The sequence below is a fragment of the Pristiophorus japonicus genome, chromosome 1 (genome assembly GCF_044704955.1).
Source record: "Pristiophorus japonicus isolate sPriJap1 chromosome 1, sPriJap1.hap1, whole genome shotgun sequence".
Taxonomy (NCBI): Eukaryota; Metazoa; Chordata; class Chondrichthyes; family Pristiophoridae; genus Pristiophorus; species Pristiophorus japonicus.
Genome location: NC_091977.1, coordinates 517,464,877 through 517,490,701, shown reverse-complemented (window position 1 = coordinate 517,490,701; position 25,825 = coordinate 517,464,877). Strand labels below are relative to the sequence as shown.

The window sequence follows — 25,825 nt, the reverse complement described above, 5'->3', positions numbered from 1 at the left end:
CCCCGATATTTTCGTCTGCTTTGAAAATGTATCCAGCTTTCCATTAAAAGATGGTGTGATCTCCGCCTCAAACACTCTTGTGGCAAAGCATTCCAGCCCCCAAATATCCTCTGCGGAAAGAAATTTCTCCTAATGCCATTCCTCACTCTCTTAATGACGAGTTTAAATTGATGACCCCCCCCCCCCATTCACTGCCTCCCCAACTACAAGAAAATAGTCTTTCCCTATTCAACATCAAAATCTTCCATAATTTTAACCTCAATTAAGTCTCCTCCAGTAGAAATAGACCCAGAATCTCAAGTCTGTCCTCATAGCTGTAGTTTTCCATCCCTGGGATCATCCTAATGTAAGCTTTCCACGGCTTTAATGTCCTTTCTATAATGGGGCACCCAAAACTATAAACAGTACTCCAACAGTCGTCTAGCCACCTCCCTTTGAGATTCAATGGGACTAACATCGTCAAGTACCTCACCATCAACCTCCTGGGGTCACCATTGATGAGAAACTTAATTGGGCCAGCCACATAAATACTGTGGCTATAAGAGGTCAGAGGCTGGGTATTCTGTGGCGAGTGACTCACCAAGGCCTTATCTACAAGACAGTAGTCAGGAGTGTGATGGAATACTCTCCACTTGCCTGGATGAGTGCAGCTCCAACAACACAAGAAGCTCGACATCTTCCAGGACAAAGCAGGCTGCTCAATTAGCACCTCATCCACCACCTTAAATATTCACTCCCTCCTCCACCACCAGCACACCGTGGCTGCAATGCATACCATCTACAAGATGTACTGCAGCAACTCGCCAAGGCTTCTTCGGCAGCATCTCCCAAATCTCAGCCTTTACCATCTAGAAGGACAAAAACAGCAGGTGCACGGGAACACCATCGCCTGCAAGTTCCCCACCATCCTGACTTGGAAACATATCAGCATTCCTTCATCGTCGCTGGGTCAAAATCCTGGATCCTAACAGCACTGTGGGAGTACCTTCCCCACACGGACTTCAGCGGTTCAAGGCGGCGGCTCACCACCACCTTCTCAAGGGCCATTAGGGACGGGCAATAAATGCCGGCCTTGCCAGTGACGCCACACCCCATGAATGAATGAATAAAAAAAGACTGTGGCCTAAATGTTTTGTACAAATTAATCATTACTTATTACATTTATGCCTCCATTGATAAAACCCAAAATGCTGTTTTTCATGGCTTTCTCTACCAGCATACTTACTTTAAGGGAATTACGAATTAGAATTTCTAGGGATCGCTGTTTATCCACACTCTTGTGTCTTTTCATCAAGTGTATACTCCCATTTGTTTTTCCTCCCAAAATGTATTACTTCACACTTATCTACAATAAATTGCATCATCATCCTTCTAAAATCCATTCGGTACATCTACTGCATTCCCTTTATCTATGTAATCAAACACTTTTGAAAAATAACTCTACAAATTTGTCAAACACAACTTGCCTTTAATAAATTTGTGCTGGCTATCCTCGACTAACCCATGCATTTCTAAACAACATCTACTATTATTATCTTAAAATTATGGGTTCTACGAGAGGTTGAACTGACTAATCTATAATTAGCCAATTCTATCTCTTCTCTGACTTCATTCAACAGTCTAGAGTGTATGCCATCAGGGCCCAGTGACATATCCATCCTCAGTTATTAAAAAATATATATTTTAAACCCTTTTCTATGGCATCTCTTAATAATTGTTTTATACCCTCCTCTAGTACACTTACATTCTTACTTTCACCATTTTTAAAATAAGACATACAATTTTAATTTAATCTTTCTGCCATACTTTCATCCTCCATAATTAGACTATTTACTTTCTTAGGTAAGGAGACCAAAACTGTACACAGCACTCCAAATGTGGTCTCACCAGGGCACAACATAATTGCAGTAAGACTTCTTTACTCTTATACTCCAAACCTTTTGCAATAAAGGCCAACATACCATTTGCTTTCCTAATTGCTTGCTGTACCTGCTGGTTAACTTTGTGATTCTTATGCAAGGACACGCAGGTCCATCTGAATAACAACATTTCCCAATCTCTCACCATTTAAAAAAATATTCTGCTTTTCTATTTTTCCTACCAAAGTGAGTAAGTTCACATTTCTCCACATTATATTCCATCTACCATGTTCTTGTCCACTCACTTAATCTATCTATATCCTTCGATAGTTTCTTTGCATCCTCCTCACACCTAGCTTTGTACAGTCATCAAACTTCAATACATTATACTCAGTGTTTCATCCAAGTCTCTGATATAGATTCTAAATAGCTGAGGCCGAAGCACTGACCCTTGTGGAAAATGACTCGTTTATTCCTACTTTGTTTTCTGTCCGCTAACCTATTCAATCTATGCTAATATATTACCCACAATCCCATGAGTCCTAATATTGTTTAATAATCTTGTGTGGCAATTTTCTGAAAATCCAAATACACTACATCCACTGGTTCCCCCTTATCTACCCTGCTAATTACAACCTCATAAATCTCTTAGATTTATCAAACACGATTTCCCCCTCATAAATCCGTGTTGACTCTGCCCAATCATATGATTTTCGAAGTGCCCTGTTACCACGTCCAGAATAGATTCTAGCATTTTCCCTACTACTGATGTCAGGCTAACTGGTCTATAGTTCCCTGTTTTCTCTCTCCCTTCTTTCTCGAATAGCGGCGTTACATTTGTTACCTTCCAATCCGCTGGGACCATTCTAGAATCTTGGCTAAAAAAAAAGTTGGGACTCCATACTTTAGAGAAGCAGAGACTTCGGGGTGATCTGACTGAGGTTTAGAAGATAATGAAGGGAATAGATTGTGTTCCAGTTGACATTGCCAAATAAATAGGTTGGGGAGGACAGGGGTCTCAATTTTAAGTTGCATATGGACAGTCAGGAAGTGGTTCTTTTCCCAGAGAATAGTGGACCCCTGGCAGGCATGGCATCTCGTGCGGTGGACACTGATTCACTGAGGTCCTTCAAGCGAGAAATGGACCCGTTTCTGGTTAGGGTGGGCATCACCTCTTACAAAAGGAATGTACTTCAGGAATTCAGGTCCAGAGTGATCTCCTGAACTAGTTTCAATCGCCTACATGGGTCGAAGAATTTCCCAGATTCCCCCCTCCAAATTGGCCTGGGCTGTTATCTGATTTACCGCCTCTCCCTGGAGATCACATGGTTTCGGATGGGGTAGGGAGTGTATATATTGTGATACACAAGATGTTGCAATTATGTGGGACAGGCTGGATGGACTAGAGTCTTTACTTGCCTGTCATTGTTCGTATGTTTGTACTCCTGGTATCATTTTAGTAAATCTCCTCTGCACCCTCTCCAAGAACTTGACATCCTTCCTAAAGTGTGATGCCCAGAATTGGACATAATACTTCAGCTGCAGCCTAACCAGCAATTTATAAAGGTTTATGACTTGCTCTTAATTCTCGATGGCTCTACTTCTAAAGACAAAAATCCCACATGCTTTTTGAACAGCCTCATCAACTTGTCCTGTCACCTTCAAAGATTTGTGTAAGTGAACCCCCAGATCTCTGTTTCTGTACCCCCATTAAAACTGTATTATTTAATTTATATTGCCTCTTGATTTTTCCTTCCAAAAAGCATCACTTCATATTTCTCTGCATTCAATTTCATGTGTCATGTGCCTGTCCATTTCACTATGCCCTCCTGAAATCTGTTCCTATCCTCCTCACTGTTTTAGATTTCCAAGTTTTGTGTCATCTGCAAACTTTGAAATTATCAAAGTCCAAGTCATTAATATATATCAAAAGAGCAGTGGTCCGAACACCGACCCCTGGGGCACCACAGCACACTTCCCTCCAGTCTGATGCACCATTGTTCACCACGACTCTCTGGTTTCTGTTTCTTAGCCAATGTCATATCCATGCTCCTACTGCCTCTTTAATCCCATGGGCTTCAATTTTGCTAACAAGTCTATTATGTGGCACTTTATCAAGCGCCTTTTGAAAGTCCATATACACAATATCAGTTGCACTACCTTCATTAACCCTCCCCATTATTTAATCGAAAAACTCAATCAAGTTTCTCAGACACAATATGCCTTTAACAAATCTATGTAGGTTGTCATTTATTAACCCATGTTTTTTCAAGTGACAATTAATTTTGTTAAAGATTTAATTGTCCACCCAGTGTTGTGTTATCCCCGATTACTTAATATATACAAGGTCACCTTTCCATTCTTTAGGAGTGTAGGCACGCTTGTGGAAGTGTACCTTTGACAGAGTGAGAAAAAAATATATTTTAGTGCACCTGAATAGTAACGGAGATTTCATTTCTTTATTTTGCACGAGCCATTTTTAGATGAGGGATTTGGTTTCCCTTTTTAGTGAATTAATAGCTATTTAAATAATTTAAACTCAGGTAGTACAACAACTTGTATTTTTATAGCACTTTTAACTTAATAAAACTTCCCAAGGTACTTCATAGGAGCATTATCAAACAAAATTTGACACCGAGCCACATATGGAGGAATTAAGGCAGATGAGAGGTAGGTTTTAAGGAGCGTCTTAAAATGAGGAGGGGGAGGTACAGAGGTGGAGAGATTTCGTGTGAATTCCAGAGCTTGGGGCCTTGGCAGTTGAAGGCACAGCTGCCAATGGTATATTCACACAAAATATATGCAGAACCAAAAAGACAAATTAATTTTTGACCACTGAATACAATTACAACATTATTCTGCTATTGAACATACCTGAGCTAGTAGAATATTGATAACCTCTTCTTCATTCTCATTCATTTCTTCTTTAGAAACATCCTCCTTGGATAGGCTAGCAATTTCCTGGGCAATCTTAGTTTCACATTCCTGTAATTGCATAAAAACAAATTGATAAAATCAATGACATGCATCAGGTATAGTTTCTAGCAAGACGTGGAACTCTCCTGCTTATTTCCGATTCCAATTAGGTATTCTCCAATTATAATAATACAGGCAAATGAGAGATCATTGCCCATCCAAGCAAAACAGAATGCTTTGTAAGAAACATTTCCTGGGGGTAACATTTGCTAATGCAGTTCGGGAGTGTTTAAACTAATATGGCAGGGGGATGGGAACCTATGCAGCGAGATAGGGCGAAGTAATATGGAGTCAGAAACGGATGGTAGAAAGGTAAAAAGCAATAGTGGAAGGCCGAGTAAACAAAGGCAAGAAATAAAAAGGGCCACACTACATCATAATTCTAAAAGGACAAAGGGTGTTAAAAAAACAAGCCATTTGTGTCTTAATGCAAGGAGTATTCATAATAAGGTGGATGAATTAACTGTGCAAATAGATATTAACAGATATGATGTGATTGGGATTACAGAGACGTGGCTCCAAGATGATCAGGGCTGGGAACTCAACATCCATGGGTATTCAACATTCAGGAAGGATAGAATAAAAGGAAAAGGAGGTGGGGTAGCATTGCTGGTTAAAGAGGAGATTAATGCAATAGTTAGGAAAGACATTAGCTTGGATGATGTGGAATCTGTATGGGTAGAGCTGCAGAACACCAAAGGGCAAAAAACGTTAGTGGGAGTTGTGTACAGACCTCCAAACAGTAGTAGTGATGTTGGGGAGGGTATCAAACAGGAAATTAGAGGTGCATGCAATAAAGGTGCAGCAGTTATCAGGGGTGACTTTAATATGCATATAGATTGGGCTAACCAAACTGGAAGCAATACGGTGGAGGAGGATTTCCTGGAGTGCATAAGGGATGGTTTTCCAGACCAATATGTCGAGGAACCAACTAGGGGGGAGGCCATCTTAGACTGGGTGTTGTGTAATGAGAGAGGATTAATTAGCAATCTCGTTGTGCGAGGCCCCTTGGGAAAGTGTGACCATAATATGGTGGAATTCTACATTAGGATGGAGAATGAAACAGTTAATTCAGAGACCATGGTCCAGAACTTAAGGGTAACTTTGAAGGTATGAGGCTTGAATTAGCTAGGATAGATTGGCGAATGATACATAAGGGGTTGACTGTGGATGGGCAATGGCAGATATTTAGAGACCGCATGGATGAACTACAACAATTGTACATTCCTGTCTGGCATAAAAATAAAAAAGGGAAGGTGGCTCAACCGTGGCTATCAAGGGAAATCAGGGATAGTATTAAAGCCAAGGAAGTGGCATACAAATTGGCCAGAAATAGCAGTGAAGCTGGGGACTGGGAGAAATTTAGAACTCAGCAGAAGAGGACAAAGGGTTTGATTATATTCAAAAAGGAGTTAGATGTAGCCCTTACTATTAGGGGGATCAAGGGGTATGGCGAGAAAGCAGGAATGGGGTACTGAAGTTGCATGTTCAGCCATGAACTCATTGAATGACGGTGCAGGCTCGAAGGGCCGAATGGCCTACTCCGGCACCTACTTTCTATGTTTCTATGTCATCTAATAGCTGTTACATTCAGACTTTAAGTAGGTTACAAGAACACATTTATGTACACTGCACCAGAGTGAAAAGCTCTCATTTAGCTCCCAGATTCAGCCAGCATTCACAAATAATAAACCTCAGCTAGCACAAGAGAGTGGAAGCAGTGTGTAAACTACAAGGAACACAATTCTATTTAAACTTGTATCTCAGGTCCTGCACAATATATGCTTGAGAAAAAGATTTCTCAGGCTACGCACAGCAGTTTCTCTCATCTACCCAAACACAGATCTTGGAGCTGAATGGATTAGGATGCGCAACTGTTAGCAAGGACGTGGAAAATATGAAAGATTGCCGAATGAATAAAGGGCACAATCATGGCAGTAGCAAAAAGAGTTATAAATGAGTGCTACCATCAGGTGGAATGAATAAGGAACAGAAAAAGATGCAAAGCGTTGGTGGGAATATTTTACAGAACACCCAACAGATGACTTAACAGAAGAATATATACACATGCAATCCACGGAGGCTTGTAAGCAGAAAAATGTGGTAACAATGGGAGACTTTAACTTGCATATAAATTGGAAATGTAACACAAATGCAAAAGAAAAAAGATTTATTGATTGCATTCAAAATACCGAAATCAGCATAGATTAAAGCCAACATGGGAGCAAGCAGTATTCGATTCCACTGTTTGTGTGTCAGACCTACTCATAATGAATGATCTGGCAGCAAGACTGCACGGTTGGAATAGTGACCATAATATGATTGATATCACAGTCAGGCTTGGCGGGAGGAAGGATCACAAAGCAAGTTCTCGACTTAAACAAGGTCAACTTTGAAAGGATGAGGAATGAACTAACAATAGGATGGGAGTGATGGTTAACTGACAAATCTATGGACAAATGATGATAAGTACTGAACAACAGAATGCGTATACAAGATTAAAGAATTGTAGCATAAGCATTATCAAAAGCAACAAAAGAGAGAACAAGAAAAAATAGTGAATTAGGAGATGGGCCCTTTAAAAACAGATTTGTGTATGACAACACTGGATGAGGACACTGCAGAAATGAATGTTTTGCTTTGAAAATGATTTGAACTTAAAATAACGAGCAATAACCCTCAAGTAGAATCTAGAACAGTGGGACATGTAATCTTTAAATTCAAAGGAAGAAAGCAGGTGCATTTATAGTCATGTCCTTGGGACATTCCAAGGCACTTCAAAGTCAATACATTGTTTTAAAATGCAGTCATTGTTGTTAAATATGACAGCAAATTTTGCACACGACAAGATACTGCAAACAAGATAAATGACCAGTTAATCGGTTTTGGTTGAGATGGTCAGGGAATAAATGCTGGCCAGAACACTTGGTGAACTTGTGTTTAGGCACTCAAAGCATACATTACAACAGCTGATCCAAGTCCTGTGCAGGTTTGGAATTAAGAGGAAACAAGTGTTCAGCAAAGAACAATCAAAGCTTCTCAGAGACAATATTGGCAATGGAGATGTGGAAATTCCATTTGGGTCAGAGGAGATAGTGAGGTCAAAACTGTTGCTAAATTAAGGATAACGTTATTGTCAAAGGTGCTACATAGCAGTTGTTAATTAGACTTGCGAGAGATAAAAGGAACTGTATATCTGAAGTCAAAGTAAAGATGCTGTGGTGCAAAGTTTGATGTTGGTCATAAAAGGTCAACGAGAGTGGAGTAACAGATATTTTTTTGCAGTTGCATACCTAGAATCACAGCCAGAGCCTAGGATATACAGTCCAAAAAACAACATTGAAAATGACAATAGATGGGAGAAATTTAATTTTGTTGCAGATTTAGGCAAGTCTTGTCAGTTCTCAGTTCGGCTGTTGTGTGAAAGATGAGCTCCAGCTGCTGTTATTGGAGAGGGAGAGCAGGGCAACCAGACCTAGGCTTCTGACTCAGCTCACTCCATCATAAAGATAAAGCAGTTAGATGACAGACACAGAAGCGTACTGTTGTGATTGCCCTTCACTGCCAGCTGGAGACTGCATGTCAGAACTAATATGACAAAAATCATGTGATGGGGAAGAGGAAAGACAGGGAGAGCGAGAGGAGAAAGTTAATACCACATCAGATAGCTTAGGATTTCACACAGACTAAGCCATTTAAATACATAGGTTATGCATATTTAACATTTTGCAATTAAAAATGCAATATCCAGAACATAACTGAACATTTTCAATGATTAAAACTATCCACAAAAATGGCAGTATTAGCATAAAAAAGTGCATAAAGTTTGCTGGGGCTATGTACAAGCTACAGCTTATGGGGCCAAGTTTCCACCGACCCTTAGAACGGCGTACCTCCGTGAGGTCCGCCAACTTTCTGAAACAAAAAGCGCGCCTAATGCTTATCGTGATATTCTCCACGCTCATCAGGCCTCCTTCGAACTCGGCGGAGCGCAGCAGAACCAGCGGGGGGCAGAGCCAGGTCCCAGCAATGAAAACTGTACCGGGATCTCTGCACATGCACGCTAGAATGTGCGCGCATGTGCAGTAGCTCCTCGCCCCCAGATTGTGTGCGCGTGTGCTGCAGGCTGTGTGCAAGGGGCCCGAAGCACGTCACCCCTAGTTCTGGCCGAAGGGGCTCCCCACCACGACCTGCGAGGGAACTTGGTCCCTCTGCGGTGTGTTTATTACCGTTTTCAATGAATCTAGCGCGATAAGTCATCAAACAGGAAATATGGGCAAAGACTTGGATATTCTTGCAGTTCCAAGTCTTAAGTGTTGGGGAAAATAGCCCTTTCAATAAGAAAGTGATGGCTATATCCTTCTGATTTTCTCCTCTTGCTACTGAAAGCGGTGAGTTATAATGGATACTGTTCCACAGTGCCAGGCATCTTCCACTAACTTGCCAAAGGTCAAGATGTGAGTAGGATGGGACCTGGGCAGGCTCTTCTGTTTAACGTTGCCCCCACCCCTCCTCCTGCCCCCCACTCTTCTCTTCTCTTCCCCCCACCCTTCTCTTCCTCTCCCCCTTCACCCCCCACCCTTCTCTTCCTCTCCCCCTTCCCCCCCACCACCCCTCTCTTCCCTTCCCCCCACCACCCCTCTCTTCCCTTCCCCCCCACCACCCCTCTCTTCCCTTCCCCCCCACCACCCCTCTCTTCCCTTCCCCCCCACCACCCCTCTCTTCCCTTCCCCCCCACCACCACCCCTCTCTTCTCTTCCCCCCCACCACCCCTCTCTTCTCTTCCCCCCCACCACCCCTCTCTTCTCTTCCCCCCCACCACCCCTCTCTTCTCTTCCCCCCCACCACCCTTCCCCCCTCACCCCTCTCTTCCTCTGCCCCCCTCCCTCCCCTCTCTTCTCCACTCTCCCCTCCCCACCCCCCTCTCTTCTCCACCCTCCCCTCCCCACCCTCCTCCCTCCCCTCTTCCCCACCCTCCCCTCCCCACCCTCCTCCCTCCCCTCCCCTCCACACCCTCCTCCCTCCCCTCTCCTCCACACCCTCCTCCCTCCCCTCTCCTCCACACCCTCCTCCCTCCCCTCTCCTCCACACCCTCCTCCCTCCCCTCTCCTCCACACCCTCCTCCCTCCCCTCTCCTCCACACCCTCCCCTCTCTTCCCCACCCTCCACCCTCCCCTCTCTTCCCCACCCTCCTCCCTCCCCTCTCTTTCCCACCCTCCTCCCTCCCCTCTCTTCCCCACCCTCCTCCCTCCCCTCTCTTCCCCACCCTCCTCCCTCCCCTCTCTTCCCCACCCTCCTCCCTCCCCTCTCTTCCCCACCCTCCTCCCTCCCCTCTCTTCCCCAGTGGGCCGCTGCCTTTCCTTCACACAAAGAAAGGACTTCTATTTTTTTTAAACTTGTTATTGATTGATTGCTTATTACTTTGGTCTTGCTGCTTTAGTTGCAGGGTTCCTTCTATTTTTTATTTGCTAATTAATTGCTTATTACTTTTTGTGCTTTGGTTAATGCTTTGTAAGTCTTGGTGCTTTAAATATACTGCTTTGTTTAGTGTTTAAAATGTACTTATGCTTCTTTAACGTTGTTGTGAAGGTGTTTAGTGCTTTGGAAAATCCTCTAACTTCCCTCTCTTCCCCCCCCCACCCTCAAATCTCTGTTGGCTACCTGCGCTCATTTCTTAAATCTCCGCAAGGTTTTTCTGGGCATACAAAAATGGACACATACGCTGGCCTAAGTTAGTTTGGAGTAACTTTTCGCTGTCTAAACTTGCTTAAATGGCCAAAATAGGCTAAGTGGCTGGTAACACCCCCTTTTGGAAAAAAAAACTGAACTAAACAGAAACTGAACTCACTCACTGAAACTGGAGCAAACTAAATGTGGAGAATTACGATTTTTAAGATACTCCAAAAAAAAAACTGGTTGCTCCAAAAAAAAATGGGAGCAACTCCTGTGGAAACTTGGTCCCAAAAGCCTTGGCAAACAGTCCCACAAAGACCAGGAAATTCAGATTTATTTGCACCTATATTTCTTACGCACTTGTATGTCCTATTCAAGCTACACAGGCCTGGGGGTTTGCAACAGTCTAGTTGTTTTTTTATAGCGGATGTCTCATTCGTCGATAAATCCTAAATCGGAACGGCAAGATCTGTTCACATCAGCAGTTTGATGTGTGCAAATTAATGGGAACACTGATTTACTGCGACATATTACAAAACATAGATGAGCAGAATATCCTTTACCCTCAATATATGAAACTTCTTCTTGAAGTCTATTACTGGCCACGTCACTGAAGAAAGGGCAGTTCCACTAAAACTCACCTGCCTTTTTGCTTCACGCAGTTTGCGCTTTAGTGCTGTTAAAATTCGCTGCACCTCCCACAACCTCTCTTCTTTGGATAAGTCCTTTATGCCAACTTGCAGGTCTCTGTGCAAGCAATTCAACAGAAATTCCTGGAGGGACAGAGTGAAAACTCAATCACATGAATCCACTAAGAGATTTAAAAGATTCACAGAGTAAAAACCAAATGACTAGTGTCCTCTAAAGTTCATTTCCTTTTAATTGCTCCACTACAAGCACACGTTCCCCAATCAAGGGAAACAAGAGGTTCCTGTAGCTCTGTTGATGTCATTTAGAACTGACCACTAAGAAATGTGGGTATTAAAACCATGGGGATAAATATACTTTCCTCTACTTGGCTCTGGGGAAGACAAAAGGATAAAAAAAAATATATAGAAAATACTGTGAATAGTCAGGTCAGGCAGCATCTGCGGAGAAACAGAATTAATGTTTCAAGTCAATGACCTTTCATCACAGTTCTGACGAAGGGTCATCGACCTGAAATGTTAACTCTGTTTCTCTCTCCACAGATGCTGCCTGACCTGCTGAGTATTTACAGCATTTTCTGTTTTTATTTCAGATTTCCAGCATTGACGGTATTTTGCTTTTCTTTAAAAAAATAGCCTTCGTACACAAACCTTGCTAAAACTGGGAATTTACCAAGTAATTATTTATGACGGAAAACCCATATCCGAAGTGATGCTGAGCATTTGTATACCAGCAGGGCACACCACTGGGCAATCCTGCCTGCTCAAACTTGTGATTGAGTATCAGTTAATTTTTAAAGACAATTTGTCTTTTTCAAAGATTTACTTCTTTACTCCTTCCCCCAAAGTTACTATTCTCTGCTGGAAGGATGGGTGTTCCTACGTCTGCACCTATGTTCCTCTTGAACTGAATGCAAGAAAATTTATCAAATCTGCCTAGGTTGGTTCACAGTCCTATTTTCTCTCCATTCCTGAGGTAACATGCACTAGTGTAATGCACCTTAATTGTGGAGCCATATGCTGAGCTCCGCCTCCATTAACTTTCAATCTGTAGAGGTAGGAGAGACAAAAAGGAAAATAAAACAGGAACGATAATGGGAAAGAAAAACATAAAAGGGAAACAAAGAAGTTATCAAATCCAGATAGTGGATTATGTTTTATCTAAAATCCTAGTAACAATCCTCGCTAGAAACACCTGCTTGACGCATCGATAGCACAGATGGCTTTGTCAAGGTCAGAAATTGCTGCGCAACCCTGCTTATTATTTCATTTAACACTTTAGTATTCAGGACAGTGTTTAGTACTGAATATTGAAATAAATGTAGATTTTTCATTACTGAAAATACTGAAGTTCATATTGTAGGGTTGATAACTGCATTCTGTTTAATTATTTACATGTTTGCAACTACAGATTCAAGTACTGATTACAATTCCGCACCCCCCCACCCACTGTCTGAGAAACAAGCACTCATGACAGCATGCAATTCAATATGTGTCATCAGCCTTCCAGTACCATGGCCAAGTGCTATCCTGGACTGCAAGAGTCAACAGGCTAGTCAATCATAAGGGCCACCATTAATATTTCTGTAATTTTTTGTTCCGGCCCCAATGCAGCCAGCGTAGTTAACTTTGCAGAGCAGGCAGTGGAACTGAAGGCTGGCCTGAGACAAACGTTGTCTTGGCTTTCGCAAGCACTTTACCTTTGGCGAGTACTCTAGTTTTTTGGGTTACACCGTCTACCGCATATAGCACGTAAATTGAATGAACACCAATGCACCCGCTTTAAGCAGTGGGGACAGTAATACCACTTTCCAGCAGGGATCACTGGATATTGATCAAGAAAACTAGACAATTTTTCCCTCCTTATCCTGGAAACAGTGAAACCCATTTCTGCAATCTACACTGTACCCCATCTTAGACTGGCTAAATCAGCACAGATTAATATCAAACCTAGGAACTTACTGGCCTGTAAGGCTCAGTACGGCAATGGACATATGCATCTACTCGCAGATACATTTGGAGAGCTTAAATTCCTTGCTTAAAAACATGGCAAGTTTTGTAACTAACATACTGAGATGGTGTTTCAGTATACATTCCTTCAAACAAATCAAGAGAAATCCCAGAAAACTGGGCAGGGAATGTAAATAACATTCTTTTCTCCAGGCTAAAGCACCAAATAAAAAAGGGAAAAGGTGATGTATAACTTTCATGTAACTTTTATTGTTTTCCTTCATTCAGCTCACAAACTGCTCCTAAACATACCTGCCGCCGAATTTCTTCCTTAACGCTCTCTTGTGTTTCAGGCAAGGCAGGCATTGTTGCCACATCAGACCAGCGAAGTGGTTTCACAACTGGCTTCAGTTCTACTTCTCCAAACAGCTCTTTGACGCGAGTGAAAAACAGGTATAGTACACGATTGCTGATCTAGAGAAGAAAGGACAGCGATTATTACATGTTCTCAATGTGCTTCTCTTTCTTCCCCCTCCTCTCCTGAAGATACAGGTTCACAGATACAGATACACCTGGATATAATTCTACAAGCACCAATCATCACCAGGTACCTCGCAAAAGTGGCCACCCCTACATCTGCACCTAAAGGGAAAATGCCCAAGTTTCCAACTCCAGAGCACCGAGTAAATGACATTTTGTTGTCAGTTGAGGACAAAATGACAAAGGGTAGCTATCAGGTCATGTATGGAATGCATGTTAATAATAGTTCTGTCTCCTGTAATAAAGGCAAATGAAAATGTGTTAATTCATCAGTTCAAACGGCTATCAAAATCTCATGTGTTCACAACAAATCCAGTTCTACCAAGTCACTCCAAGGGTCTTGATAAATAGATTGCATTAGTCAAGGGAAACTCTGTAGTTCCCTTACAGGATTGAATGTCCGCACTGATAACTGTGCGGTGAGCAGTGGGATCAAGACAAATCTGTGATGGGTCTCCCATAACATCCCTGAACTACATCCCTAAGACCAAACAGTGTTCTGCAAACCAAAGGACACCTCAACCACAGACCATTCAAAAATGTCAATGTCACGGTACAGTCTGGTAACACCCAGGAGCACAGTGATGTACAGTGTGAAATCTGGCTGGGTGTAGCTGGTTTTATGGTGAATTGGACACTAGATAATTCTTTGAATAATAGACATTCACCCAGTCTAAGAATCAGTGCCTACAGGGTGGGAGAAGAAAATAAATTGTACTGGTGTTGCTCCAATTGTGACACAACACTGATGCTCATGCAACATTTGAAGCTCAGAATATATCTTACTTCAGTTAATAAGATCTGCTTTTAGTTCCATTTTGGTAGCCATACATTGTGAACGATGGTGGAGATTCCTTCTTTCTCACCAAAACTTCCCCATCTGGCTATACCTTCCACTACTTTTATCTATCACGAGAACTGTCTTAGCTGCATCATAATCATCGCTCCATTGTTTTGGATAGCAGGTGCTGGTAATGGTTCTACCACTGCCATTTACATCTCCCCTGGACCCATCTTTTGTTTCATCACTTGTTCCATTATCACCAACTTTTGCCTTGCACCATCATCCCATTTGCCATCGAATCTCTCCTGCCTTCCACCCTATCACACATCTTCCCTTTTGTCCTTTCCTTCCCCCACCCCCGTCTTTCCCTGCCTCCGTACTCGTTTAAAGACGGTTATATCTCTAACTTTTTCCAGTTCTGACAAAAGGTCATCGACTGGAAACATTAACTCTGTTTCTCTCTCCAGATGCTCTGAGCTGGTCAGCATTTTGTGTTTTTATTTCCAGTATCCACAGTATTTTGCTTTTGCATGTCAAGATGACCTTGCCTCACTTACTCCAGCCTAATGACAATCCAAAGTTCCTTCTCTGTGACTAACTACTTCCTCAAACCCATTTCCCCTACCCTCTTCACCTCACACCAAGTGCAAAAATCTCCGATTTTTGTCCTTTAAGATGGAGGCAATCAGTGCAGCTGCCTCTACCATTACCTCCCTCTCTTTCCCTGCCACTCCCAACTTCTCCACATCCCCACACACTCGAGCTCTGATCCCAGTGCTCTGCAATTTCTTCCCCATGGGACCCACCCACTGTTCTCCATGGAGGAGGCTAGCTTTGTCCACTGTATCAAACACTGAAGAGAGTTACAGAGGACAAGGAGCAATAACCATGGTCAGTCAAGAGAATGTCAATTGTGACCATGGCCATCTCAGTACTGTGAGCACGGTAAAAGCCAGAATGAAAGAATTTCAATGGAGCTTTGACCGAGACAGGCATGGATCAATCCACATTTTCCAACTGCTGCCCCATCTCTAACGTCCTTTTTCTCTGTAAAGTTATCAAATATACTTTTGCCTCTGTGCCCATCTCACTCAAAATTCACAATTCAAATCCCTCCAGTCTGGCTTCACTCCTGTGCACAGCATTGAAATGGTACTGGTACAAATGCCATCCTCGATGACAATGACCACAGTGCATTATCACTACATGTCTTCCTCAAACCTTCTGCAACATTTCATATAATGGATGATGCCACCCTCCTTCACCGCTTCTTCCCCATTACCCAATTCCACGGAACTGCCCTCGAGTAGTTCTACTCTTATCTATCCAAGAACATCCAGAAATGGTTTCTTCTATCGCTTCTGGACGGTCATCTCTAGATGGTGCAGGGAATTCAACATGGACCGTCATCCAGCATATTACATTTAAACTCGTCTTCAAATGGCACCACAATCTTATCCCACCCTATCTCTGCAACTACTTCCAGCCACATAACTCCTGACATCCTTTAATTCTCAAATTATGGCCTTTGGTGCATTTTCTCTCCTGTCCTACCCACTCCACAATTGGTGTCAGAGCCTTCAGCCACCTTAAACCTACTCCCTCCCTACACCTCCATTGAGCCACTTCACTCGTTTAAAAATCTTCTGACTAATTTTTCAACCAGGCTTATTATCACACCTCTTAATCTATGGCGTCCTTATTCCCTATCTTTCGCCACTTGTAAAGCACCTTAGGATGCCTTATGTTAAAGGCAATATGCAAATAGAAACATAGAAACATAGAAAATAGGTGCAGGAGTAGGCCATTCGGCCCTTCGAGCCTGCACCGCCATTCAATGAGTTCATGGCTGAACATGCAACTTCAGTACCCCATTCCTGCTTCCTCGCCATACCCCTTGATCCCCCGAGTAGTAAGGACTACATCTCACTCCTTTTTGAATATATTTAGTGAATTTGCCTCAACAACTTTCTGTGGTAGAGAATTCCACAGGTTCACCACTCTCTGGGTGAAGAAGTTTCTCCTCATCTCGGTCCTAAATGGCTTACCCCTTATCCTTAGGCTGTGACCCCTGGTTCTGGACTTCCCCAACATTGGGAACATTCTTCCTGCATCTAACCGGTCTAAACCCGTCAGAATTTGAAACGTTTCTATGAGGTCCCCTCTCATTCTTCTGAACTCCAGTGAATACAAGCCCAATTGATCCAGTCTTTCTTGATATGTCAGTCCCGCCATCCCGGGAATCAGTCTGGTGAACCTTCGCTGCACTCCCTCAATAGCAAGAATGTCCTTCCTCAAGTTAGGAGACTAAAACTGTACACAATACTCCAGGTGTGGCCTCACCAAGGTCCTGTACAACTGTAGTAACACCTCCCTGCCCCTGTACTCAAGTCCTCTCGCTATGAAGGCCAACATGCCATTTGTTTTCTTAACCGCTTGCTGTACCTGCATGCCAACCTTCAATGACTGATGTACCATGACACCCAGGTTGCACCTCCCCTTTTCCTAATCTGTCACCATTCAGATAATAGTCTGTCTCTCTGTTTTTACACCAAAGTGGATAACCTCACATTTATCCACATTATACTTCATTTCCATGCATTTGCCCACTCACCTAACCTATCCAAGTCACTCTGCAGCCTCATAGCATCCTCCTCGCTGCTGTGCTGTGTACAATGAAACTTAGTGAGTAAAGCATTCTAAGTGCTCTTAACACTCAGATCATAACCCACTTATAACTAAAATAATCACATGCACCAAAAATTCCTCCTATATCCCCAGAGCCCTGGCCAATATTTATCCCTCAACCAACATCACTAAAACAGATTATCTGGTCATTATCACATTGTGTTTGTGGGAGCTTGCTGTATGCAAATTGGCTGCACGTTTTCTACATTACAACAGTGACTACACTTCAAAAGTACTTCATTGGCTGTAAAGCGCTTTGGAATGTCCTGGGGCCATGAAAGGCACTATATAAATGCGTCTTTTTCTTTTATTGAAAAATATGGTAGTATTATTTTGGTTGTTTAGAAGACTCTCAAACAGGGATTGCTACGTATCAACAGAATGATATAAAAAGGTATTTTTCAAAAGAAATCAAATCACTATTGAAATTCTGACATCAGTAACCCATTAAAAATAAATCATGACTCATCATTAGTGAAGCACTTTTTGTTTGGTCAGCTAGGTGGGCATAAATGAAAATCTATCAGCATTCTTAACAGGTTCCAGACCAAACTACTGAGAATGCCTGTTGGTAAAGTCAGTTTAAGTCAATTGTCTGTGTGCATTGTTATAATTTGTCTGAACACAGCATACTCAAATGAATTCAAGGGATTAAAAGTAGGAGATAAACAAATGTAAAACTTGTAAATCCCATGAAGAAGGTGCTAAGTAATGGGACTTCCCCCACGGGCAGATAAACCACAGCCATGTATTTTGCTACTATTAGATTAAGAGCGGCTCCCCAACCCATTTGTTTGCCTGGGGAATGTGGTACAGATAGATCAAAAAGGAGAAAATTCTAAATTTGGCAATAGGAAGAAAAGGAAAGATACCAACATGACTGTGAGCTGTGAGGAGGATGCTAAGAGACTGCAGGGTGACTTGGACAGGTTAGGTGAGTGGGCAAATGCATGGCAGATAGAGTATAATGTGGATAAGTGTGAGGTTATCCCCTTTGTGGGCAAAAACACGAAGGCAGAATATTATCTGAATGGCGGCAGATTAGGAAAAGGGAAGGTGCAATAGACCTGGGTGTCATGGTTCATCAGTCATTGAAAGTTGGCATGTAGGTACAGCAGGCGGTGAAGAAGGCAAATGGTATGTTGGCTTTCATAGCTAGGGGATTTGAGTATAGGAGCAGGGAAGTCTTACTGCAGTTGTACAGGGCCTTGGTGAGGCCTCACCTGGAATATTGTGTTCAGTTTTGGTCCCCTAATCTGAGGAAGGACGTTCTTGCTATTGAGAGAGTGCAGTGAAGGTTCACCAGACTGATTCCTGGGATGGCTGGACTGACATATGAGGAGAGACTGGATCGACTGGGTCTTTATACACTGGAGTTTAGAAGGATGAGAGGGGATCTCATAGTAACATATAAGATTCTGACGGGACTGGCCAGGTTAGATGCAGGAAGAATGTTCCCGATGTTGGGGAAGTCCAGAACCAGGGGATACAGTCTTAGGATAAGGGGTAGGCCATTTACGACTGAGATGAGGAGAAACTTCTTCACTCAGAGAGTTATTAGCCTGTGGAATTCCCTACCACAGATAGTTGTTGATGTCAGTTCATTGGATATATTCAAGTGGGAGTTAGATATGGCCCTTACGGCTAAAGGGATCAAGGGGTATGGAGAGAAAGCAGGAAAGGGGTACTGAGGGAATGATCAGCCATGATTTTATTGAATGGTGGTGCAGGCTCGAAGGGCCAAATGGCCTACTCCTGCACCTATTTTCTATGTTTCTATGACCAAGTGGAACCACACATATTTCTTAATTCAGAGTAACAATTTAATAACTGACTGAAATATACTTGTGTCACATTCAGTACCTGAACAGTAGGGCTAAGAACAATAGAAATATTCTGGATGTTCATTTTTGTTTCGCTTTCTTTTTCAATCACATGGTCCATATGGATGATAAGCCAAGAAAGGAGGAGGTAATTGGATGCAGGCAGTTCCTTTAGGAGATGCTGGCACTCCTGGACTTTTTCAGTATCTGTGCCTTTTCCACATGCATCCTCAAACCGCATCATGAGCTCCTTGGTAAGAATATTTTCAGGAAGCTCACGGAGGTATTGTTTCAATAGGCTGGCCACTGTGTTTGCATCATAATCCTCCAGATTTGGAGACTCTTCACGATCATACACAATTTTCAGCTCATCAATTTTTGATTTGGTACCTATGTGAGGGATAGCAAATGAGAAAAACAGAATATTCACTCAATTATTAACAAAAGTTAACTTCGCATACTGGCAAAATGTAGTAACCTAATAAACAGAAGTATATCTATATTATAACTTTGGGTTAACAGATTCTCTTGTTAAGGTGAGTAATACAAAATGTTCCTGAGGGACTGCATGTCATAATGGATGGGAACATTTTCACCTCAGGCAAGTTAGGATCCAACCCAGAATGATGCGATGAAGCTTTCCTGTTTACAGGCTGCAAGGGTCCAACATGAGAGTTTGGACTCAGTTCTTAATAGGTATAATACAGCACAAAACAGCCCCACTCACATTCAAAGAGGCAGCTTATTGTGGGAAATGGAGTTACACTTGTTAAAGTAGGGAGCCTTACTGAGGTGGGGAGACAAACAAATTGTTGGGGCAGAGAAGAGAAACTGTAATCTATCACAAAATGTGAAAGAAAAATAGAAATTACTTTGAATTATAGGGAATAGATGTTGCATCTGAGCTGGAAGCTGATGTGGACTCGATTTGCCTGAAAGGGAGAAGTGCTATATTTCCCAATATTGGCAATCGAGTGGTAGCAGACTGTGCGAGGAGACCGGAGAGGAGGCTAATGTGTGAGAATCCTTATGGAGCCAATGCTGATGCTCCTGTAACCGTTGTCACTGCAGTCTCCTCGTGCAGTCTGCTAACCCCCTATGTGAAAGGAAAGCAGTGCCAAAATTAGGAAGATCTCCAGGAAAGAAAATTTGCAAAATATTTTCACATAACTTGTATAGGAATATTTTTATTTTCTGTTTCCCCAGATTTTTATAGGTATCTGATGCGATTGCCATTCACATTTCATATTTTAGTTTACATTTCATGATAGATTAGTTTCTCTTCTCTGCTCCAGCAATTTGTTTAACTCCAGAGAAATCCAATTGGGAAGTGAAAAAAAAAACCTGCAAAAGAACTAATGAATAAATGTTAGTTATATAAGTAACTTATAATCTGTACAATCTACCTTTTCAAAAGGAGAGGCAGGAAAAGGGAGAAATTTAGAGACTCTTTCCCCAGGTTGTTAAATGTGTTGAGTAAAGCTCATGATAAAGCCAACTGTACATAATCTGTGAACCCCTTTTTTATTGCATGCTTTCATGTGCTCTTAAAGGCACATGTTCTCCTTCTTCCTAGTAAGTTGAGTAGTTAACAGACTGATATGCTCGAGTAACCCACAATTGTTTGTGGAAAATCAAAAGAACCCCAAGACTCAGCTACGCAGAAAAATCAGTGTTATTTGATGTTGGTTATAGAATCATAGAATAGAATCTTACAGCACTGAAGGAGGCCATTCAGCCCATCCTGCCTGTGCCGGCTCTTTGAAAGAGCTATCCAATTAGTCCCACTCCCCTGCTCTTTCCATAGAATTAGTATCTAATTTCCTTTTGAAGGTTACTATTGATTCTGCTTTCACTGCCCATTCAAGCAGTGCAATCCAGATCATAACTCACTGCATGAAACAAATTCTCATTTTGCCAATTATCTTAAATCTGTGTCCTCTGGTTACTGATCCTCCTGCTAATGGAAACCGTTTCTCCCTATCTATCAAAACCCTTCATAATTTTGAACAACTATTGAATCTCCCCTTAACTTTCTCCGCTCCAAGAACAATTCCAGCTTCTCCAGTCTCTCCACACATACTTGAAGTCTCTCATCCCTGGTATCATTCTAGTAAATCTCTGCACCCTCTCCAAGATCTTGACATTCCCCCCTAAAGTGTGCTGCCCAGAATTGGACACAATATATTATAAAGTCTACTACAGACATGGAGTCCATATTCTTTCTGGTCACCTTTACAAAATGGGGTGTCTACTAGATCAATGCCAACTCAATCTGAACTCTTTTTCCAGCACCAGGATCCGACGGGAGTGCTGGATAGTTAAGCTAGATAAAAGAGTTAAGCAAAGTAGCAAGTCAGATGACAACACAGCAGGGCATGATGTAAAACAACTGAAATTGGAAAAATATTCAATTTTACATCTGATAACACTTTCAGCTGCTAAAATGAAAAATGTCTTATTCAATTGTCCCTTTAATCAAGCTATATACTCTTTACTGAGGACTGCCAATACCAGATGTAGACAGAGACAAAAATCTAGATTTGTACCTCAGACAATGCTATATGTTGTCAAAATCTATCAGTACAACTTAAGATGGCTTCTTTGATTTTGAGCAGTACTTTCTCCTCATAATCCCCCTTTCCCCAGGTCCATAAAAAAGTTATTCCTTCCCACACAAGATAACTAAAATGGCTAGTCTGGCCTCTAAAGAAAGCTTTGAAGTTAAGTTCACATTACCCAACAGAGAGCCATTAGACTGCCCTATTTTTGCATAATAGGCTCAATTAGAATGCATTGAATGTTTTTTGTTACAACAATCTTACTATATGGAAATAGGTCATCATAGTCAGCCATGAAATAGAATTTGTCTTAGACAGGTAATGGTCACTACTTCAACTCCTTTGGAGAACAAACTCATGACCTTTCATTATTCAGGTCAATGAGAAAGAACATAAGCACAACTTCAGTCAGAAAAATCTCAGCTCTGCCTCATGGTTGATGCAGAATATTTGACTCGGAATGTTAGAAATGCATAGCATTTCTCAGCATCTGCCCGATCTCTTGCTGAATAAAGTATGGATTTAACCTAGATGTTAATTTTAGGACTAGGGTATGTCAGTTTGTGGGTGTAAAGTTTCGCCTTACATAATAAACACACACCTTTATTCTTTCAACACTGCCCTGTTCTCCTTTTCCAAAAGCTTTTGGAGATTATTAACAGTTCCGTGTTCTCACAGCTAATTGAACTCTTCAAAAGAAAGCACTGCACCGTCCAAAACAAGTGGAAACTGTACCTGATACCCTATAAATGCCTTCACTCTTCATGCCATAATTCTCAATGTAGTCAATGCACTCTCGAAAAACTGCTGGCAGCTGGATCCCATCATACAGCATAGTCCTGTCAGCAGCCTCGGCCAATGGGACGCCAAAGATCGGCCTGAGGGAAGAAGGAGTATCCACCTGAACTACATCCTGCTCTGGGGCAGGCTTCTTCTTTTTCTTTTTCTCTTTCCACTGCTTAACAACATCCGCTGCAGTTATATCTTTGGATTTTTTCTCCTTGTGTTTTTCCTCTTTATGTTTTTCCTCTTTATGTTTTTCCTCTTTATGTTTTTCCTCTTTATGTTTTTCCTCCTTTGGCTTCTCTTTGACCTTAAAGTCTTTTTCTTTCTTCTTGGAGAAACTAGGCTTTTTGAAGACATGGATACCCTTTGGCCTTTTCATCTTTGATGGGCTCTCTGCTTCATCGCCTGAGCTGTCCTCTTGGAAGGCCGCATACCCCTCAGCTGCAAGATAAAGAAGAATAAACTTTGTGTTGTTTCTTCTGCCCCTTCCCCAATCAATTTATTCCGCTTCTCTCCAACAGACACTGCAAGATACTTGGGTTCCCTAGCACCAGACGCCTAACTGTACCATACTCCTCTTCTTGCAAGAGCCGAAAGGTGGACAATGGAGGGCTACAGAGAACCAAGACAACACCCACCATCCATATATAATCACTAGAGAGCGATCAGAAATAAGAACCTTGGATATCTTTTCCCCTCCCTAGCCCAGCGGCCAACTACATTGGCTCCACTACTGCTCCACTGAGGACAGTTAACAGCATATGGTACTAGGAATCAAACTTGGGTCCTTTCAACCTTTATGACTAAGTATTACACCACATAATGGCCCCAAGTTTCCACACGCAGCAAAACAGGCGCCCCTCGAGCTGGGCGCCCGTTTTTCGCGCCGAAAACGGCGCCTGAAAAACAATGCGCTATTCTCAAGCGCTTTGCAGCTCGATGTCTGCTTGGCATGGCGCACAGGGGGCGGAGCCTACCACTCGCGCCGATTTTGTAAGTAGGAGGGGGCGGGTACAATTTAAATGAGTTTTTTTCGTGCCAGCAACCCTGCGCGTGTGCGTTGGAGCGTTCGCGCACGCGCAGTCTGAAGTAAACATCGGCACTCGGCCATTTTAAAAAGTGCTGCAGAAAAAGTAAAAATTTGTTTATTGAACCCTTGCAAAGGCTTGCATTTTAATTTTCTTGATATTTCTGTGTGTGAGGGTGAGGGAGTGCATTCTGTAATTAAAGATAGACTGTGATAAATGGAACACATGCATTTGTTTGAGACTATTCAAATTCTTTGCAGCTGTTCAATTTTTAACATTTTTTAATAAAACCACATTGCCCTTCCATGATCAGCACTGAGGCTTCTTGCAGCTTTCTCCCTCCCTCCTCCTGCCGTCCGTCGGGCCAGACGGCAAACGGCTGCCTCAAGTACTGAGGCTTCTTGCAGCTTTCTCCCTCCCTCCTCCCTCCCCCCCCCCCTGCCGTCGGTCAGTCCCGACGGCAAACCCGCTGCCTGAAAGGCCTGCCAGAAGCACTTTCACACAGGTAGGAACATGGTTTATTTAATCTTTTCTTTGCTTATAAATTTTTATTCAGGTTGGATTTATTTGTATAATATTTAAGTATAACTAAGGATTTATTGTAGAATTTAATGACTTCCCTTCCCCCCCCGCCCCCCCCCCCACCTCGTTCCCGATGCCTAATTTGTAACCTGCGCCTGATTTTTTTACTGTGTAGACAAGGTTTTTTCAAGCCTACAAAAATCTTCACTTGCTCCATTCTAAGTTAGTTTGGAGTACGTTTTCACTGTGGAAACTTTCAAATCAGGCGTCAGTGGCCAGACACGCCCGCTTTTGAAAAAAAAATTCTGTTCAAAAGTGAAACTGTTCTACCTGACGAGAACTGCAGAAAACTTAAATGTGGAGAATTCCGATTTCTAAGATACTCCGTTCTACACCAGTTGCTCCTAAAAATCAGGAGCAAATCATGTGGAAACTTGGGGCCCTTATATCTAACCCATCAGTGGAGCACCAAATTGTGAAATGTGCAGCATGGAAAATGTTACGCTTGCACAGATTTTCTCTGGAATTACATTTAAATTAAAGCTAAAGATCTCTAACTACCCCACAAGTTGCGTGGCCGTAACTCCACACACTGAATTCCAGACCTCGACTGCTTAACAAGTTAAAGAACAGCTTCACTCTCACCAAGATAAGCCCTACTTTCATCAATAGAAAAGTTGGTTTTCTCAATCTCCAATACAAAAATTAGGAAGAAACACAGGAATTAAATAGCGCAAGAAATAAAGCAAGCAAACAAGGAGAACTCAAAAGGAATAAAAACAAGGATTTTACATGCAAATGGTGACTCCCACATTGTTTGTGCTCATCTAGATGAGGAATGTTAGTGCTGAGGAGTGGAATGCTTTCCATTTCAGGCACCCAGTCAGCATCAAGCACTCCTAGGTCAGGTATTGCACAGAGGCAGAGTAAAGTTCCCACCATCATGCCTCAGCCATAATCACAAGAGAGTACCTCCTACAGTACCAGTGCAAATTATTTTCCATTTCCCACACCAGCCTCGGAGTGAGATTTCCAACTAGTACTGAATTAGGGACTGGGTTTTGTGTTGTTGGCCCATCCCCTCTAGGAATTGGATTGAGACTAACCAAACTCTTTTCACACAGAGCCTCTACACAGGCAACAAACCAGTGACTTTCCTCTCCTCATTCGGAGCTGAACATGAATCCCAGAGGTAAAAAGGGTGGTTCAACCTGTCGTATCATCCACTACATCCCCTATCACTATTATCAAAATCAAAGCGACAACCCTGATGCCACACACATTGTACAGTTAACATGCCGTAATTCTGGAAAACATTAACTCTTACTTACTTCTCTTTTCTTTCTTTTTAAATTTGCCTTTTTTCTTTGCGTGTTCCTTTTCATCATCGGACACTATATCAACAGGCTCATGGAGGCCTTCGTGAGGTGGTGAAGGCTCGCCAGTACGATACAGTCCTGGGAATTTTGTAGGACTAATCTCCTCTGAGCTTGGTGTACGAGTCAGGCCGCTGCCATGCTCAGCCCTGCGATGTTCACTGGGACTGCTCGTTGGTGGCAGGAAGCATTCAGTCATCGTTGCTCCTGGGAATTGTTCACTTTCATTACCTGTCCATAACACCTAATATTGAAATAGGATTAATTTTAAAAAATATATAATCCTTCTATAACATACAATTTAATTTACAATTTGACAGTCTGTGTTGTAACAAGTACCTTTACATTTGGCCTAGGTGCTGGTAACAGAAATTACATTTTAAAAATTACCAAACCGTTTAGCCTCTCCCCTGTTGTAGGCAGCAAGTAATGATAGGATAAAGTTACACAATCGGTAGCTGAATTCATACCAATTGGCTGTTCTTTACAAGCAAGACTCGATAGTAAGTATTAGACTAGTTGACACAAGAATATAACATAAGAATTAGGAGCAGGAGTAGGCCATACAGCTCGTCGAGCCTGTTCCACCAAAGACCTGTACAATTATAGCAA

General features: G+C 42.3%; 1 protein-coding gene across 1 annotated transcript in view; it reads right to left on the bottom strand.

The window, feature by feature from the left end:
• Nucleotides 1–25,825, bottom strand: part of ralbp1 (ralA binding protein 1) — a 49,483-nt gene that overhangs the window by 10,356 nt on the left and 13,302 nt on the right. The window contains exons 2-7 of the mRNA XM_070896071.1: nucleotides 25,169–25,457; nucleotides 22,237–22,728; nucleotides 18,981–19,330; nucleotides 13,418–13,579; nucleotides 11,150–11,281; nucleotides 4,734–4,844 (exon numbers count right to left, since the gene is read on the bottom strand). Coding sequence (XP_070752172.1) covers nucleotides 4,734–4,844; nucleotides 11,150–11,281; nucleotides 13,418–13,579; nucleotides 18,981–19,330; nucleotides 22,237–22,728; nucleotides 25,169–25,412 — 1,491 coding nt within the window. The 5' untranslated portion in view covers nucleotides 25,413–25,457. The remainder of the gene's footprint in view (nucleotides 1–4,733; nucleotides 4,845–11,149; nucleotides 11,282–13,417; nucleotides 13,580–18,980; nucleotides 19,331–22,236; nucleotides 22,729–25,168; nucleotides 25,458–25,825) is intronic.